Source organism: Meriones unguiculatus, chromosome 3 (genome assembly GCF_030254825.1).
Source record: "Meriones unguiculatus strain TT.TT164.6M chromosome 3, Bangor_MerUng_6.1, whole genome shotgun sequence".
In the NCBI taxonomy this organism is placed as follows: domain Eukaryota; kingdom Metazoa; phylum Chordata; class Mammalia; order Rodentia; family Muridae; genus Meriones; species Meriones unguiculatus.
Genome location: NC_083351.1, coordinates 174,427,022 through 174,446,214, shown reverse-complemented (window position 1 = coordinate 174,446,214; position 19,193 = coordinate 174,427,022). Strand labels below are relative to the sequence as shown.

General features: G+C 42.2%; 1 protein-coding gene across 3 annotated transcripts in view; it reads right to left on the bottom strand.

Annotated features, from left to right (window-relative positions):
- Nucleotides 1–19,193, bottom strand: part of Arhgap24 (Rho GTPase activating protein 24) — a 633,576-nt gene that overhangs the window by 215,878 nt on the left and 398,505 nt on the right. For all 3 annotated transcript variants that reach the window (XM_060381036.1, XM_060381037.1, XM_060381035.1), the window contains exon 3: nt 15,578–15,665. In XM_060381036.1, coding sequence (XP_060237019.1) covers nt 15,578–15,665 — 88 coding nt within the window. The remainder of the gene's footprint in view (nt 1–15,577; nt 15,666–19,193) is intronic.

The following is a 19,193-nucleotide window of genomic DNA, read 5'->3' as shown; positions in this document are numbered from 1 at the left end:
TTTTCATACAATCTTAAAATTGTCTAAACATAAAGGCTTATAAACACACCACTCTGCTGAGAGTGTCTGTGCATGTCTATACTTCCAGGCCCAGGGAGGCTGAGAAACAGCACCTTAACTCAAGACCACACGTCCAAGCAAGGCCAAGTCTAAAAAAGGTCAACCTGGTGATAGTGTATAGGATAAACAGCTGGAGGAGAAAACTTCAGTGTTCAGAATGAAAAGGAGCAGACACTGAATTTAAAGTCATGCAAAGATCACCAGCCTCATGTGGTGACACTGGCTTGCAGACTTTCACATACACTGTCTAATCTGATTATGTCATGTTCTAATGTTCACTGATGACATACATAAACACAAGGAGGAAGGTACGGTGTCCGTGAAGTCAAGGGAAGAGAGATGGCTATGAACTGAGAAAAGGAGTTATCGGCGATACCAAGCAATTGCAGCAGGCAGATCTTATTAGAAACAAAACAATAATTGCACCCAGAAACATTCACCTGCCTTGACGATATCGGTAAGGAAGAGTCCCATCAGGGAGCTGAAATGGATTAAAACACTGGATGAATTGCAGTGTGAGGAATTCTTGCTGCGAAAAGAGAGAACTGAGTTGATGGTGGCTGAGAAGGATGGTCAAGAGATGATGACCACTCAGCATTTAACCAGAGCTATTATATCACAGCTTTGAGATTTAAGATGTGTGAGATTAATTTGCTTTTCAATAAAACTGATTGCGAGAATAATGTAGCAAAGAAGGTGAAGCTACATAAAAGGCAAGAAGACTCCAATAGAGCACAGTTCCTGATGAGATAGGAGAGAATGGATTTCAAAGGTAGAGAAATGGGTGGACAAGGAAGGGAAAGGGCAGCTTGTCAGTTGGAATAGAGGAAAAGAAGATCAAATGGGAAATACAAATAGTTTTATCCATATAGTTCCAGGAAGTTAAAGGAATATGCATAAAATCAAGTGGGTTTTACAATTATGTGGGAGTCGAAAACAAAACACACAATAAGTAAACTATTGAAATAATAATTGGTTTGTCTCCGTGAAATGAGGTGTTTATCCTTCAATCAAAAAGCCCATTATGATAAATCGCAGCCAATAGATCAGCCCCTAAGCACGACTGATTCATTATCTCTCTGTGAGTTCTGAAAACAAGAAACACATCAGGAATAATGACTCATGGGGAAGACAACGTGATTGATGCTGAAGAAATTATGTCATGCCCCACAGTAACCGCTTCCCAGAGGCCTTGGTGGCCTGTCTTGATATTCTTTGCTCTTCAGTGTCTGTGACATGTTGGCAATTCACAACAGAAGGCTTGGCCACTGGGCAAAACGAAGGGAAAGCTCTCTGTAGTTCATTTGTCCCCAACAAGACACAGTGCAGTGGTGTTTAAAGTACTGTGTGCCACTTAAAAAAGGAATTTGTTCCCAAACAAAATCAGTCTTGCTGAAACAGAAGGAAAAGACCGAAACAGAAAGAAAACGATGACTAGTTGTCGGGTCTATTTCTTGTAAGTAGAGTGTTAGAAATATATGAAAAAAATCTATGAATAAAACTTGAAAAGAGGTCATTTTTTTTTCCAGAAAAGAAGATGTTTGTATCTATGACAGGGTTTCACCCACTGCCCCACTTCCATGGTATGTGGCCCTGGCCTCCCAGGCTGGCAGGGTCTAAGTCACAGTAGGACACACGTATCTCAAAGTCTGGGTTTAGCAAATGAAGAGCCTCTAGAAAGGCACCAGGGCCTCATTTCCCCTTTTGGCTTGGGCTGAGTATTCTGGTATGGGTTGAGTTGTGCTTTCCACAAATACACACTAAAGTACTTCAGAGTTTACAAATTCTCACTTCCTAAATTTGAAGATAGGGTCTTTGAAGAAGTCATTAAGTTAAACACGTCACTGAGAGTTGAAGTCAATCCAGTGTACCCAGTGTTCGCGTAAGAAGAAACCAGGACACTGAAAGACACAGATACAGGGTCCCATGAAGACTCAATGAGACAGAAGCAGTGGCCATTCAGTCCAAAGACAGACACCACAGAAGAGACTGCTCTGTCAGCACCCTGAGATTGGGCTTCTGACTGCTCAATTTGAAAACACAGTTCTCCTGTTTAGAACTCACCTTGTGTTACCTTGCTTTGTATGCTTCAGAAAGGGAATACATGTCTTGTGCACTCTTCATCTTCAACCTCTTCCTCAGATACACACAATGCTTTTCCACAACCTATGCTGATCAAGGAGCAGGTCATGGGAAAAGCTTCCAGATAGGACCAGGGTCTCCACTAAGCAAAGATCACTTCCTGGTCACTTCCCTTGAAGGTCTGTTGGGTCGGGATGACTGTTACAATCCGAATGTAACATAGATGTCTAAACTTAGGTTTACTGTCCTTATGTTTTGTGAGCACATACCCCTATACTTCTTCTGCAAAATTAGCTGAATGGTATAACCTGTTGTCTGCTCACTTCCAGAGGCTCCTCCAACCGACCCTACTAAATCGGAGCCAAAGAGCCATCCCTGTGCAGTCTGCAGTCTAGAGATAAACAAGCACTAGAGCTGACAGCCTTTACTTTGCACCACCATTTCTTGTCCGTGGCACTTGTGTCTCTTCCAGGCCTTCTTTTACATTGGCCAGTGTTTTCTCTGCCGGAAATTCTTGACATCGTAGTGATCAATCGAAATCCCAGCTGCAGACTCGCTGCCTCTGGGAAGTCTTCATCACCCTTTTGCATCCAAAATCCCGGCAGATTTAGAGTCCAGTGTAATGGCGTTCAGTCTACTCCAAGACTTACACACAGTTGCCACGTGATCTGTTGTCCAAAGAGCTTGGTCCTCCCAAGTTTCCATCTCCCTCCACTCTCTGAGGTATTGATTCATCACTGGTCCTGCTGAGGTAGAACATCCATTCTTCATTATCTTTCCCATACTGGCTTCCACAGAGCATGGGAAGAGTAAGAGTCTTTCCTTACCTAAGCAGGTCCTCATTTTGGGGGGTGGAGTTGATAAGCACATATAATTTTCTACCCATATTCACCTAAGCAAACTAAGGGATGAAGCAAAGTTATAAAACAGAATCAAGGTTCTTACAAGCCCTTGGTGGCTTTATCTTCGGCTGTCAGTTCTTTGTGGTTGAGGGACTTTGAGAGGAGGGACTACACATTGTTGGATGTGAAAAACCTCTCAGGACTCCAGTGGACCACACCCTTGGCCTTTCTAGGACTGATGTCATGGGGCTTTGAGAAAGACTGGGTCTAGTGATTCATCAGTCTCCTTGCTGCTCACTCTCCCATACTCCTCAGCAGCTGTTTGCCACGCACGTTTCTTTTCAAATATTTATTTCCTCAGAAGTATGCTTTCTCTAAATTATTGGCTGCTCTCTCTCCCAGCCAGTAGCTCACTCAAACATGATTTTGTTCCAGTTAAGCCCCTTCAAGATGGCCATCCACAGGAGAAAATCGCCCCAGGAACTCTATTCACAGTAACAGCCCTGATATTTGTTTGGGTCTTTGACTGTTTTCTCAGCTTCATTCAGTTACAAAGTCTTTTTCAGTTATTGGATGAAAGAGGCAGGTATGCACAAACAGCCTGAGCATGCATAATTAAAACCAGGCCATAAAAAACAATGAGCAAGAAAAATACAATTATTCTGGCAAATAACTCATTAACAAATAGCTTCTGTCACCAAGGTAATAAAAGACATGGTTGGCTTATGTGTTAGAGATGGACTGAATGATGAGGCCATGGGGACCAGACTTTAAAGAGAGAAGAGTATAGTATGGAAAACTAATGAGTTTCTTGGGTCTCCAGTGTCCTCAGGCAGTGGGAAAAGCAGCTAAGATCCAGTTCAATAACTCAGACTTGAAAGGTCCTAATTTTGACTAGACCAGTACAGTCATTCCATCAGATAAAACCAAGGTCACATATGCTCATTAAGCCAGCAGATGTGCATTGACTGTGTACTGTGTGATGACACTCTACTAAATGTTGGGGAAAGCAGGAGTCATCTCTCTCCTCAATAGCTTTCAAGAAGAGAAGAGAAACATAAGAAATTCAGCAAATGTCGATACTCGGGACAGAAGAAGTTATAGTTCCTATTGATGCTGACATTTCAACATTTAACCTAATTCCTTCTTGCCGTCTCCACTCTTCCTAGCTTGCAGCTATTTGGCCTCTGTGGGATCTAGACAATACAGCTCTCTGTATTCTTACCAATGGGAGAAGTCTGCAGCACATGCCTGTGGGCTCAGGTGGGTGTGAAGTCTGGTGTTAGCACTGGGAATGTGAGTATGTACTGTGACTGACCACATCACATGAAATGAACCATTGTGTTTAAAGCCTGATGGGAATCGGCACAAGACCCAACCTGTTCATATATGTGCATGTAATCTCAATGTGACAGAAGGGTTTCTCATGCTGGTGTTAATGGAACCTTAGTGGGGGGGGGCAAGTAAGGGGTGGGCATGGAAAGGCTGACAACATGTAGAGAATGGGCTAAACACACTAGAGGAGAAGTTTGTTAATTTGATTTGTCCATAAAAGGGTCCATTTTCATGAGAGACACTGGGCTCTGTAAGATGGTAAGGCATACACTCTGTAAGATGGTAAGGCATACACTCTGTAAGATGGTAAGGCATACACTCTGTAAGATGGTAAGGCATACACTCTGTAAGATGGTAAGGCATACACTCTGTAAGATGCTAAGGCATACACTCTGTAAGATGCTAAGGTATATACTATGTAAGATGGTAAGGAATACATACAAATGAAAACTTAGAAGGCATTTCCGGTTCACTTAACCGTGTGAATTCCTCCAGATCTGAATACACAATCACTACCTGCACTCAAGTGTGGGAAACAGTTTGCTGCTAACCGCATCCGGTGGTTATATATGACCATAAATGACAGTCGTCATCTTAAGTCACACAAATTTCAGTGCTGGCCAGGAGGTGCAGTTATTTCAGGAAGGGCTGTGCTGGGGCACAGGCAGACGCAGTCTGGCCACTGGTATTTTCAGGTTCATCGTGGTATTTTAATATGTTGTTCAGAGGTGGCCATTCTAAATAAAAGTGTTGACAATCACTTACCCAACCATGACTGTGTCGGGGGCAATGCTGTGCCCGAGACAGGCTGTCTCCAGGGTCTAATCCTAGCTGTGGTGGCACCAGTGAAAGCACTGTTCTATTAGTGTCTTTGACATGCTTTTTATAACTTTTTCTTTTTAAATCTGGCACAGGGATCAGAAAGCTGTGGCCCATGGGCCAACTCTGGCACACTGTCTATATCTCACATTTTTAAGTGGCAATAAGAAGAATCAAGAGAGAAAGAATAGTTCTTTTAAATTAAATTATCTATTTATTTTTGGTTAGTTGGTTTTAGACAATGTTTCACATCGTAGCCAAGGCTGGTCTAGAATACTACATGGCATAGTCAGGCTGGCCTCAAACTAACAGCAATCTTTTTGCCTGAACTCTCTCTCTCTTTCTCTCCCTTTCTCATCTCTCTCTCCATTTCCCTCCTCTCTTTCTGTGTAACTATATACAGGTCTGTGTGTATGTCTATATGTGTGTATGTGTGTTTGTATGTATGTGTGTATGTATGCATGCATCTATGTATGTGTATGCTCATGTGGGAAGGATTTGCGTATGAACGTGTATACACATTAATATGGAGGACGGAGAGCCACCTTGGGTATGATTTCTCAGGAGAGCTATTTCCCTAATCCTTTGAGACAATATCTCTTACAGTTGTAAACTTCCCAAGTATGCCAGGCTGGCCAGCCACTGGACACCATGAATCCCTATCTTCCCTGAACTGAGATTACTGGTCTACCACCATGCTCTGCTTTGTATATAGGTGCCAGGGAATCAGACCCAGGTCTTAACGCTCACCAGCGAGCACTTTACCAACTGAGGTGTCTTCTCAACTTCTCATTCTCAGTTCATTTAAAATGAGGGCTTATTACAGCCCAGGATGGTCTGGATTTCATTATGTCTCACAAAGCGGACTCAAGCGTAAGGCAATCCTCCTACCTCAGCTTTCTCAGTATGGGATGGAATAACCGTTACTAACATGTACATTCCCTGAGGCTATTTGAAGAGTGTATGAACAAAGTGCATGGGGACCTGTCCAGCCACACACATTTGCTTGTGACACACAGCAGAGCAAAGCAGTGGGAGGAAAGACACTATAATGGGAGAATCCTGTGACCTTAACTCTCTGGGTCTTTCCAGAAAATGTTCGCTGATCCCTGATCTGGCGCACAGTGGTAGGGATTGGTCCCGCATGTCCACCATGCAAAAACTTACTCCTCACAGACACATCTCTTGAGTGGCCATGTGCTCACGTTGTTCACAGGTTCATAAAAGCTGTAAATGCCTGGTGGTTCAAATGACACAAGCAGAAAAAAGTATGAAAAAAAATCTAAAACATTCCTTTTTTGTGCCACGCAAATAGCTTCTTTCAAAGTCACACTACGAGGTATTTTGTGTAGGAAGAGGACTGGGAAGCAAGACAAAATCCCCCAAACTTGTTCTAAAGAGAAGAATGCAGAGTAGCGGAACGCAGATTGAAACAATGCATTGACTTCATGTCCCGAGCACTGGTGAACATACAGTCTTCGCAGCGTAAGCAACTCCTCCTCACGCTCTCTAGATGATCTGCACACCCTGGAAGACTGCAGGGCTGCCTCCAGACTTGGGCAGAAAGAGGCTGTCACTGCCACTGTTGAGTGACAAATACAATGGTCTGGTCTTGCCGAAGATCCAAATTCAGTTTCCAGCCTCTATATCTGGCAGCTCACAACTGCTTATAACTGCAGCTGCAGAGGATCCAATGCTCTCTCTGTTCTCTGTGGGCACCAAACTCATATATTCAAACACACATAAATACACACAGTTAAAAAAATGAAACTAAACTCTCCTCAAAAGTGTCCTCATATTTATATATAAAATATATGCCAAATATTGACATACGTTTTAAACTTTCATCATTTATTATGTATATGTGTGTATCCGTGTGTGGGTATGTGCATATACACCCATAGAAGCCAGCGGCATTAGATTCCCCCGGAGCATGAGTTACTGGCAATTGTAAGTCACCGAAAATGGGTACTGGGAATCAATCATGAGTCCTCTGGAAGCAAAACATCTCCTCTTAATCACTGACCTGTCTCCAGCCTGTGAACTACATCTTAAAATGAGAGTAACTTAATATATCAAATGATATCATTTGTACAGCCCAGGAGTCACAGACAGAGACATGACTGGTAAACTTTTATTGCTGATATTACATAATTACCTTCCCAAACTAAAAATTTAGTCAAGTATTTCCTTTCCCAGAGACACCCATGAACATCTGTCAGAAATGTTTACTTCTCAGCTGGCTTGTAATGTAACACAGCTGTACTGACCATCTGAGCAGACACAAACTTTGGTAAATAAAAACTTTTATAGACTCCAGACCTATGAAAAGCTCTACCCAGGAAACCTTCTCTTGTAAGTGTGTGATATAGATCCAAGAAGTTTCACACTGTGGGACAAGGAGAAGGATTAAAGAGGGGAGCTAAAGCCTGACTGGCATCATTTATTGCACTAGCCACTAACAAGCAACAGTGGAAAGTCTATCATGATTATACAAGAATGCCACAGGATAGCACAGGAAAGAAAGGAAAAGAAACATCTAAACACAGAAACAGGAACCGAAAGACAAAGATATTCCATTGTGTAAATGTGCCACAATTTCTGTATCCATTCCTCAGTTGAAGGATATCTAGGTTGTTTCCAGATTCTCGCTATTACGAATAAAGTTGCTATGAACATGGTTGAGCAAATGTCCTTATTGTGTACTTGAGCATCTTTTGGATATAAGCCTAGGAGTGGTATAGCTGGATCTTGAGGCAACACTGTTGCTAATTGTCTGAGAAAGCACCAGACTGATTTCCAAAGTGGTTGTACAAGTTTACATTCCCACCAGTAATGGAGGAGGGTTCCCCTTTCTCCACATCCTCTCCAGCATGTGTTGTCACTTGAGTTTTTGATCTTAGCCATTCTGATGGGTTTAAGGTGAAATCTCAGACTCATTTTGATTTGCATTTCCTTGATGACTAAGGATGTTGAGCATTTCTCTAAGTGTTTCTCTGCCATTCAATATTCCTCTATTGAAAATTCTCTATTTAACTCTGCACCCCATCTTTAATTGGATTACTTGACTTGTTGCTTTTTAACTTCTTGAGTTCTTTATATATTCTGGATATTAGCCCTCTGTCAGATATAGAACAGGGCAGGAACTGACCACAGAGGGCCTCTGAAAGACTCTACCCAGCAGGGTATTGAAGCAGATGCTGAGACTCATTGCCACACTTTGGGCAGAGTGCAGGGAATCTTATGAAAGAAGAGGGAGATGAAAGACCTGGAGGGGACAGGAGCTCCACAAAGAAAGCAACAGAACCAAAAAATCTGGGTGCAGGGGTGTTTTCTGAGACTGATACTCCAACCAAGGGCCATTCATGGAGATAACCTAGAATCCCAGCACAGATGTAGCCCATGGCACCTCAGTGTCCAAGTGGGTACCCTAGTAAGGGGAACAGGGGCTGTCTGTGACATGAACTCAGTGGCTGGCTCTTTGATCACCTTCCCTTGAGGGGGTACAGCCTTACCAGGCCACAGAAGAAGACAATGAAACCAGTCCTGATGAGACCTGATGGGCTAGGGTCAGAGGGAAGGGGAGCAGGACCTCCCCTATCAGTGGACTGGGAGAGGAGCATGGGTGGAGAAGAGGGAGAGGGGGTGAGATTGGGAGGAGATGAGAGGGGGGGGCTACAGCTGGGATACAAAGTGAATAAATTGTAATAAATAAAAAAATAATATAGGATAAACATACTAAAATCTATAGCCCTAAAGAAGCTAAACAACAAGGAGGACCCTAGTGATGCTTAATCCTCATTTAGAAGGGCAAACAGGATAGACATTGGGAGAAGAAGAAGAAGAAGAAGAAGAAGAAGAAGAAGAAGAAGAAGAAGAAGAAGAAGAAGAAGAAGAAGAAGAAGAGGAGAAGGATCAGGACTGGAGACTTCAACAGAGGACCTCTGAAAAACTCTACTCACCAGGGTATGGAAGGAGATACTGAGACACAGCCAAACTTTGGGCAGAGTGCCGGAATCCGTATAGAAGAAGAGGGAGATAGAAAAACCTGGAGGGTACAGGAACTCCACAAGGAGAACAACAGATCCAAAATACCTGGGCCCAGGGGGCCTGCAGAGACCAATACTCCAACTAAGGACCATGCATGGAGAGGACCTAGACCCCCTGTTCAAAGTAAGCTCATTGACTGCTCTGTTTCCAAGTGGGTTCCTTAGTAAGGGGAACAGGAGCTGTCTCTGACATGAACTCAGTGGCCAGCTATTTGATCACCTCCCCCTGGGGATGGTATACAGCCTTGCCAGGCCACAGAGGAAGATGATGCAGCCAGCCTCGATGAGACCTGATAAGCTAGGGTTGGATAGAAGGGGAGGAGGTCCTCCCCTATCAGGGGACTAGGGAAAGGGCATAGGGGGAGAAGAGGAAAAGAGTGGAACTGGGAGATGAGGGAGGAAGCTGCAGCTGGGGAACAAAGTGAATAAATTGTAAGAAATAAATATATAAATAGGAATGACAAATATAGTGATTAACAGTCTTTGGCCCTAGATTTAAACCATTGCACTTCATCTATGTCCATGTTGGAGGGAAAGTTTACACAGTCAAAAGTGTGCATGATTTTACACATTTTCTGGTTAAAAATTTTTAAAAGATCTGTAGTGCATTTATTCTATTTTCTGAACACCTATGTCTACAGCTTTGCACTTAGCTCTTATAAAAATCCTGGAAAGTAGTTAGGATGGATATATTCCCATCAAAATTTGTAGGATTCATATGCTTGTGGGAGAGTATTGAAAATAATTAGCACAGTCATAATGAAAGGTGAAATAAATGGTAATTTGTTCTTTTCTTGAAGGATTTAACTGAACATCACCTTAGATGGATCGCACTGTCCTGTTTCTGGAACTGTTTCTTTAGTCCTCGTGTAACTTTCTTCTGTAACTTTCTCCTCTTTTCTTTCTTTGGACAAGGGAAGAGGTTAGACATCCTCTGTGAACTGGTCCCAGATGGGGCAGTGAGAGCCTGGGATGCTGGCAATAGCCTTTGAGATCCAAGATGGGTTTCTGCTTGGATGGAGCACTGAGTCCCAGCACTGCTTTATATCACATGTTTCTTGGTGGTTTGACAGTGGCCAATCTCTTATGCAATAGATGCAGGGGAGTGTGCAGAATCCTGAGAACAGCTCCCTTGGTGCTTATTCTCCAAGGAAGAGAACAGGGCTTCAGGTCTGACAGTGTTGTTTGGGAGGACGTTTCCTTGGTGACAATAGTTCCTAACAGGTAAGACCACTTCTGGCAAGTGTCTTCATTCTACATTGTCATGACACTACAGCATGACCTTAGGGATGCCTGCTATGAGTGGACATCTTTACCCAGTGTTTGTTTTAATGGTGCGTTTAAATGTGTAAGTGGTTTCAAATAAATTAAAATGCCTACTCTCACCTCAAGGCCTTAGCCTCTCATTCTTGATGGATGATCTGAGGCGAGATTCCTGTTTATTTCAGTGCAGAACAAGCAACTTCAGATGCGTATTTTCTGGAAAATGTGGTCCAGATTCTAATATACTGCTGGCTCAGTTTAAGTTCTCATAATTACATTCATGCACATTTATTTTGTTCTCTTGAAACTTTGCCTGCAACTCGGCAACACACTATTTCACACACATATGCAGACAACCTCTCAAACAGGCAAACTGAAGAATATCTGTACATGTTTACAGACTCCAGTTAATGGAGTAACCATTAGCTAGCCACTCTTGAGCAAATCATCTCTCTGTGTAACAATTTATTCACGTATGTAATGCAGTTAATCCCATTTCTTCCATCAAGGACTTGTAGGGACTGCAAAAGAACCAGGGATGTTCTCCAGGGCATCAGGGGATTGGTTTCCCTGTATTTATCTTTTTCTATAATCAAGGAATAGTTGATCTTGGGAAATAAAAGCCAGATCCTGTATCTGAGCAACCCCAATAGACATTCCATCTTCAGAGCGCCATAGGCTTCGATTCAGCCTCAGTTCCAATGGCAGCAGCTAGCTCTGCCTGTGGCAGGCTGCCACCCTCATTCTCTCACTGAGAGCACTCCCAGCAAGCATCCTAATACTATTCTTCATCAGGATGTTTCCCAGAAATCGCCTTAAATATATTAAAATATCTCCACATTATCCCGGAGTTGCCGTAAAGGCCTCGGCTTGAGGAAAATGGTGCTGTTATACCCCCAGGTTCTAAGTTGAAAAGGTCAGTGGTGGTGTATGGTTCCACATCTCTTTCAGGCTTATGAACAGAATCAAGTTAGAGTCGGAGCCATGCCCCTCGCTGACCAGTGATGCTGTGTGGAGCTGCATCCCTTCCAAGCTTAGGACAGAAAGCAAATTAGAAATGGAGCCATGCCACAGTTGTTACAAAGCAAGACTAGGAAACTGGACATGCTTCCCACAGAAAGTGGCTTAATGTTAGGCACAACCATTGGAGAGGACCCAGATTTTGTTCCCAGCACCCACATGGCAGATAACAACCATTCTTAATTCTAGTTCCAGGAGACCTAGCACCTTCTGGCCCCCATGGGTACTGGGCATATATAGGTATGTACACACACACATACATACATCGAGACGAAGCGTGTATCACATAAAATAAACATAATAAATCTTCTTATGGAACTTTTTTAATGGAGACACAAGACCACAGCTTATAAATTTTGAAATCTTCCTAGCCCTCCTGACTTGAGGCCTCTGGATGAAATCCGAAGCTGGCAAGCCACTGGCTTTGCTGGGTACCACAGCTGAGGAGCCACTGAGAAAAGCATAGGGTGAGAGGAGAAGGGAAACAGCATGTGTTTCCCTCCCTTTTCAGGTCTGGGATGTGCTGGCTGCTAAATGCTCACAGAGAAAGCAGCTGGATATTAAGCCCTCTTGAATCCCATCCAAAAGGACCCTGTCCACAGTGGGAGTAGCCTGCCTAATGAAGTACACTGCCAATCCCAGAGACATGGAAAACCCTTGAATCCACACCAAGAGAGTATCAGCATTTAGAGAGGAGTGCAATGATCAGGCCATGTGAAATGCCGTACTCAAGTAACAGCTATGATGTACCAGGATCCCACATCCCAGAGACCAAGGCAGAGAAGCGGGAGGGGGCATCGAGTCAGGATTTCCCTCTACTTTAGCCACCAGAGTCATAGAGGCAGAATGGACGCACTCGCAGAACAGCAACAGCTCAGCACAGGAGCCTCAGTTTCTGCTGACGTCACAGCACAGCTGGGTACCTGTTGTGCTAAGCGTGAGGGCAGCAGCAGGATCCGGGAAGGCTGGGTCACTGCCTCCACTGATGCAGAGACTCCTTTTCTCTTCCCCTATTATTAGCACTGAATCTCTTTCCCCTTTACTCCCCTAAGGAGGCACTCTGAGAAAATAGTGCATCATCCAGCCATTCAGGGGTCTGTGAATTTTGTTAAGGAAACAAGGAAAACTCAACTCGAACACATTTTAAGAAGCTGAGGCCAGCTACAGTTTGTTTCTCCAAGGACTTTGCATTAAAAAATCTGCCAACATTCCTTCCTCAATCGCATTTCCCAAAAGCTCAGTACTTGGCCATAAATGTTCACTCCCATCTAAAGCTTGGCTCATCGGACCGTAGTCTTCAAATTTGCCAATTTGGCTGGCATCTTTTTGAGAAAACAAAAAACAAAAAACAAACAACAACAACAACAAAAAAACAAGTAGGGAAATTGAAAAACTGAAGTGAGATGTTGTAAATCCTGGCACTGTTCAAAAAGATAATTCATTTCAGGGATGATAAATCAATAAAAAAATCCACATTAATTTATGGTAGACTGTTTTCATAGTTGGGTGTTTGTTAAGACTAAAATATGCATAAAATATGATATGCAAATGAATATAAATTAGGTATATGCAGAAACGCAAGTTTCCCAATTCTGTTAAAAATGGGTTGATTTTTCTTAATACTCGTTTAGTGTGAGACATTTCAAGCGAGTGCAAAAACAAACAAAAACGCCCTGTATAGGAATATGCTATAGAGACCTATGGCACATGAAGATAAGCATCCCTCATTCTATGTCTGTGCATATAGTGTCAGAATAAACAGCAAGAAGCATGCTGAGGGCTTTCACTAACTCTGCTGGAAATTATCATGAGTCAATGGGACTAAAGGCCTTATGTGTCCAATATTCATTCACGTATCTTGGGTACTTAGACTCTGACATTTTGTCCATAAAGGCAGGAGTGTTGGATCTGTATCATCTTATTACGTGTAGTGTGTAGGGTGGGTTTGTCAAAGTTACAACTGCGAATGCCACAGAGAGAACCGATGTGGAATACAGATTTGTCCTATATATCGTATACACATGCATATATGTATCCATATTATATATATATATGCAAAGTGCCAGCTATGTGTCCTCCTTCCTTCAATTTCTGATCTATAAAAACACTCCAGTGTAACCTCTCAGATTTCCAGGTTAAAACATTATGCAATTGGAAAACATTATATTGTCATTTCCATTTGAAAAGATAAATCCTGTTGTTTGTAAATAACCCCAATTTTGCAAAACTCCAGTCTTAACTATGTGCAACAGAGCTCCATATTCTTATATAGAGTACAAAGGTACTTGCCTAGAAATGTCATTCTCTCCAGAGGCTGCAGAAATAAAGCCCCAATTACTGAGGTGAATGACAAAGACACTTGACTCTCAGCATCACGTGGATGTTTCTTGCTTCTTTTTTCCAAAGCCCAATCGACAAATTCTCTCCCCACTCTGTAATCATTCAGAATTATAAATCTGAGCTCATAGGGTCCCTTGCACCAATGACTCAGACGGCACCCTGTCTCCATGGAGCTGCGAGCACACTGCACCCACTACTCTGAACGCAGCAGTGAGACCCAACTTCCCGCACACTTGTTACAAAACACAACCTCAGACTTGTTATCACACAGTCTTAGGTGCGGTGTAGCACGGGACCTCTGGCACGCTCACTGTCTGCAGAACAGGTGCCCTGTCACAGCACACTGGAAAGATTTATCGATGGTGTCTTGGACCTGAAGACACGGCACTCTCTATCAGGCGCAAGGGTACCCGTTTTACGTCAGAGCTTCCTCTGAAAGCTGCGATCTATGCACAGCCGGTGGACTGACTTGGGTAAGGTGGAATCCTGGCATTATTACTGGAGATGAAAAGCCAAAGCCATCTATTTGATACCATGCTGGTTTAAAAGCCAACAGGCGCTGGTGCGAGAGAATAAATAGGGAAAGAAATTGCCTCTGCTGATACTTCAAAGCCTCTGCAACATCTGGAATCTGGTTCCATAAGGGGTATTCCTCTAAGAAGTAGGAATGAAAGGACTTTAATAGGGCAAACAAGAGTCAGGTTTCTTACAATGTGTTCCCCCTGGGGGAAAACAAATAATACAGCACATCTGACTAACCTTTCTGCACTTGGGCTGCATTAATTAACATTTAGTCATGGATTCCATCTTGAGCCTGATGAACTCAGTGCCACAGCTGTTTGTATTGAGGGGGGAAATATGCTCTCACACTTGAGATTCCCAGCTTATAAACCCGGGGAGCTATGCCTGATTGACTGCTTCCGTGCCCGCATTATCGATACGAATCACCTATTACACACACAGATCGGCTCAAACCCACCCTAGGCTGCGCTGGAATCAGTGTCAACGTCACACCAAGCGGACTGTCCAACTCCATGAAAACCACATTCTTAAGCCCTTTCTGCTTCCATCAAGGAATAAGGAGACGCCGAGGAACTGATCAAAGACACAGGCTGTGGCTTTGGAGGAGCAGTTCCAGGCCAGTCTACGATTAAAGTATGGATTAAATATGCAGAAACGGATGGGATCTGATAACTTAGGAAAAAATGAACAAAGCAAAGTGAACAGATGTTGCTGACACTGAGTCCCACCGACGCCCTGGTAGACATGTCCTCAGTTCCTCGGGCCAAACATGTGCAAGCAGTTATTTGGAAGCAAAGTGGAGACGCAGAACTGTAATAATGCTTCCCTGATTACCAGGAGTTTGTTTTAATAGAAAAGGTCTATTCAAAAAGCAATTTTTGCAAGTGGATTTATCAGAAAATCCTTTGGGAACGGTGTTTGGCTGGTGACACTGTGTTAAGTTTCCATCGCAGGATACCTGCAAAGTTCGATTTGTCTCACACAGGCTCTTCCGGTACCTTTTCATCCATTCTGGCCAAACCAAGAGTCTCATGGCCACGAAGTTTGTGACCATGAGTGTGTGTTTGTATGTACATCAGTGCACAAATGTGCCGTCGTTGTCTGTGTAGATGACAGCAACGTTAATGCTGGCCCCCTCAAATGGATATTTTAAGCCAGAATTGAAGAAGAGGAAACCCCAACACGTCTTCACCTTTCCCAACACAGAACAGCAACGATTTGATCCAAAGAGAAGATTTATCTTACCTGGAACTACTTCAAAGAGGAATTTTCCTGGGTTTTCTTCATTGCACGGATGCTCAATGACTTTATTTCCAGGCAGAAAAATAGTGCCCTGTAAACACAAATGCCCCAAATATCAGCACAACAGTAAGCACCATACAGCAGCAGTACTGAGCACCTACGTCTGCAATGCAGTAAAGGGGGCATGTGCACCAACCCCCTCATTTATGGTGACCAAATTCCATGAGCCAGAATTATGTTCACTTACGCCTAGCACATATTTTTCAGTGTCTCGTGTTCATTAGTCAGCATGAACTGTGGGTTCATTTTAGGTATCAGTTTATGCAGTGAGTAAATTTACAGAGCATTCCACCAACACTATAATATTTGATGGTTGGAATAATCTGAAACAATAGGTATTATTTTCTCCCATTTTATGGTTGTAAAAAAAATCAAGGTGAAAACATTAAAAAAGAAACTTAGTCAAAGTTTAAATTAGCCTTCTCTTTTGCTATAGGTGGTTATGTACCCCCTAGATTGGGAATTTAATACCAATACTATATTATTAGGAGTTAGGTCTCGTAGGGGAATAGAAGTCACAAGAATTCTTCAGTATATATGTGTATTGATGGCCATTATGAGAGCTAGTGAGGCTGTAATTTTATCTCATGTTCTTTGGGAAAAAACACTGGGAAGATGCTAGTTTCTTACTGTTGGGCTTTACTGGCTCCAGAATTGTGAACCAACATATTTCTGTCCATTATAAATTTCCCAGTCTCAGGCATTCTGTTAGAGCAGCACAAAATGGACTGGATTTTGAATATCCCTTCCGTTAGCTCTTTCTCTCTTCAGGGGACCATTCCCACTGGTATAGATACACATAAATGTCTATCCTATTTTTAAAAGTTGTCTTGTACAACCAATTCCACATTATACCCTATTTTCTCTTTATCTAGCAAAAATTGCCTATACTAGATTATTTGTTCACATGCACCACTGTAGCCTTGTCTTTGTACTTGTGGTTCAAGGCACATATGACTTTCTCAGACTACAAGCTTAACTACATGCTTAACAGTGTTCAGTTCTCAATAAAACATACAATTATTGACCGCTGTTTCTTCTCTTTTTCTTCTCTGGTGTTTTGTTTTGTTTGGATTTGGTTTTTCTGTTTTGTTTTGTTGAGACAGGGTCTCACTATGTGGCTTTGGCTGTCTTGGGACTCATTAAATAGATCAAGCTGGCTTTGACCTCAAGGAGATCCACCTGTCTCTGCCTCCCAAGGGCTGGGATTAAAGGCATGTGCCACTACCTGGGCTCTGAACACCGTTTCTTGAAGCACCTCTCTTCCTGCTGTTTTGGTTCTCTCCAGGCTTTTCTCTTGCATCTCTGTTAGTACGGTCTCACATCCTGACTTTGATTTCCCTTACAACATTAGAATGTTTCAGATATTTGTTTAATGAGGCTACCTCTTCTGACCATTCTTTATATAAAAGTTCACATTCGTCTACACCTATGACTTTAGTAATCAACTATGAGCCGTTTAATATCAGATTGTCTCCAATAATGATTCTCTTAACTTTTAGACCTTGCATCTAAGAGCTTATTTGACATTCCCAATTGTATATTTCAAAATCTATTTTAGACCCAATTAAATTAAAATTCAATTTAATCTAGTCCTCACCATGAATTCCCTAGCTCACCATGAATGTCTAGCACCATCCTTCACTAAGTTCCAGAACTATAGCTATGGAAATCATTGCCAGCATTCTGCCCTTGCTTTACTGCCAGCCCTCCTTTGTGCTAGCAACTGTGATCTATTATGTCAATGCTTCCTTGCCTCTTCATCGGATTCTCTTCAATGCTCTCAGCATCTTTCAATCTAGTTTTCAATGCAAAATGACTATTTTTTAGAGATAAATGCTTCATCTCTCCATCCCTGCATAAAAGTAGCTTCTGGCTTTTATTTGTGCTAGAATGAAGACCTTGATGACCTCTTCTGACCCACTTCCTTAAGCTAATTTTCCTCCATCAGACTTTTGCTTTTTCTGTGGTTTTTCTATGATCTAGGTAACTGCCTTTCTAGAAACGCTATTTTGCTCCCACCATACTAAGATATTACCTTTCTGGTTATTTGATAGTCGCAACATACATTTACATTTATTGATTCTTACTTTACCACTAGTGCCTAGCATTTTACCAGCATATGATTAAAACTAAGGAAGTACACTGTTGAGTCTAGAGTCCTCTGAGCGTAATGAAGCCGTATTCTGGTTGGAGAGATGGCCTGGTGGTTAAGGGTGTGTATTGTTCTTCCAGAGGACATACGTTTGTTGCCCAGCACCCTTGTCAGGCAGCTTACAACTGCCTCTAACTCCAGTTCCAAGGGATCCCAATCACGAAGCTTTCACAGACACCCGCCCACGTGTACAAGGCCATCCGCAGGCATGTGTGATTAAAAATAAAATAAATTACAAAATAACTTTAAAATCCACATTCAAAAGTACGCTGAACTCGGAAGCCTGGGATCTTGCCCTCTGTGCTGTATCATTTGCTTTTACTCAGTTTGAAGTAATTCTTAAGTTCAGGTAGTCTTTTCCTCAACTCTCATCCTATCTATTTGGGCACAGAAAATTACAGTCATCAATGAGTTTCCTCCTGGGCGTACACTGAGCGATAAATGCTAGTCTATGTCTTTAAGGTTTCAGACCTCCCAGAGAATTGCATAGGTAACATTCCTCTCTGCTTTTAGCCCCATTGGTTTCATTAGCCATCAGAATACTTTCCGATGGTTTACTTGTCACATACTCTTCATTTGAGAATGACATCATTATTTCTTGCTGGGATCTTGAATTACCAAACAGCCAGAACACCAATGTCTGTATTTTTCACGCCGGGCTCTATACATGCTGTTCAGCATGATACACTATAAACTGGAGTGGTCTAGAAGGAAAAGTTTCAGACATGGGAAAGGGGAGTCACATTGCTGGTTGTTCAGAATAGGTAATAATAAAATGCTAGTTTTATTATTATTATCCTCCTTAGCATATTCAGACTACAATTATATTCATGTTTATCTATAATGGGCATACCCTTTGCATATAGTGTCTCAGCAACTTCAAAATGGAACATGATTAATATAATCTTTTATAGTTTAGCAGCTCAGAGTTGGCAATAGGAATAAAGTTGAGAAGCATTCTGGCAGTTGATTTCATCTTAACCTGTTATTAAAAAGAAATCTCATCTCTAGTTAATATCATACCAGGGAGCCAAAGCCACAAGAGATCAGAGAAAGGCTAGATGCTGTTGAAAACAGACATGAGGATTTTTTTCCTTTAGAATTCAGACTAGAAAACAATGCATGTCTGTGCAGTAAATATGTGCATGCTTTGTTAGTTTCTTGAACACAATTTGAAGATCTTTTTCTAGCATAAACAATGATCATGAATGCTCAAGGAATAAAAGTGTCATTTTAAATTTTTTATGAGATTTTTAATTAAAATGAGATAAGGGGAATAAGCATTATTCAACAGTTTTCATTATGGCAACACAAGCCGGTTCTTTTTCTTTGTAGCAAGTAATTTTGTTAGGTTATTCAGCAAAGGCTAAGTAGCACACAGCTAGTAGCAGCTCCTGTTTTAGG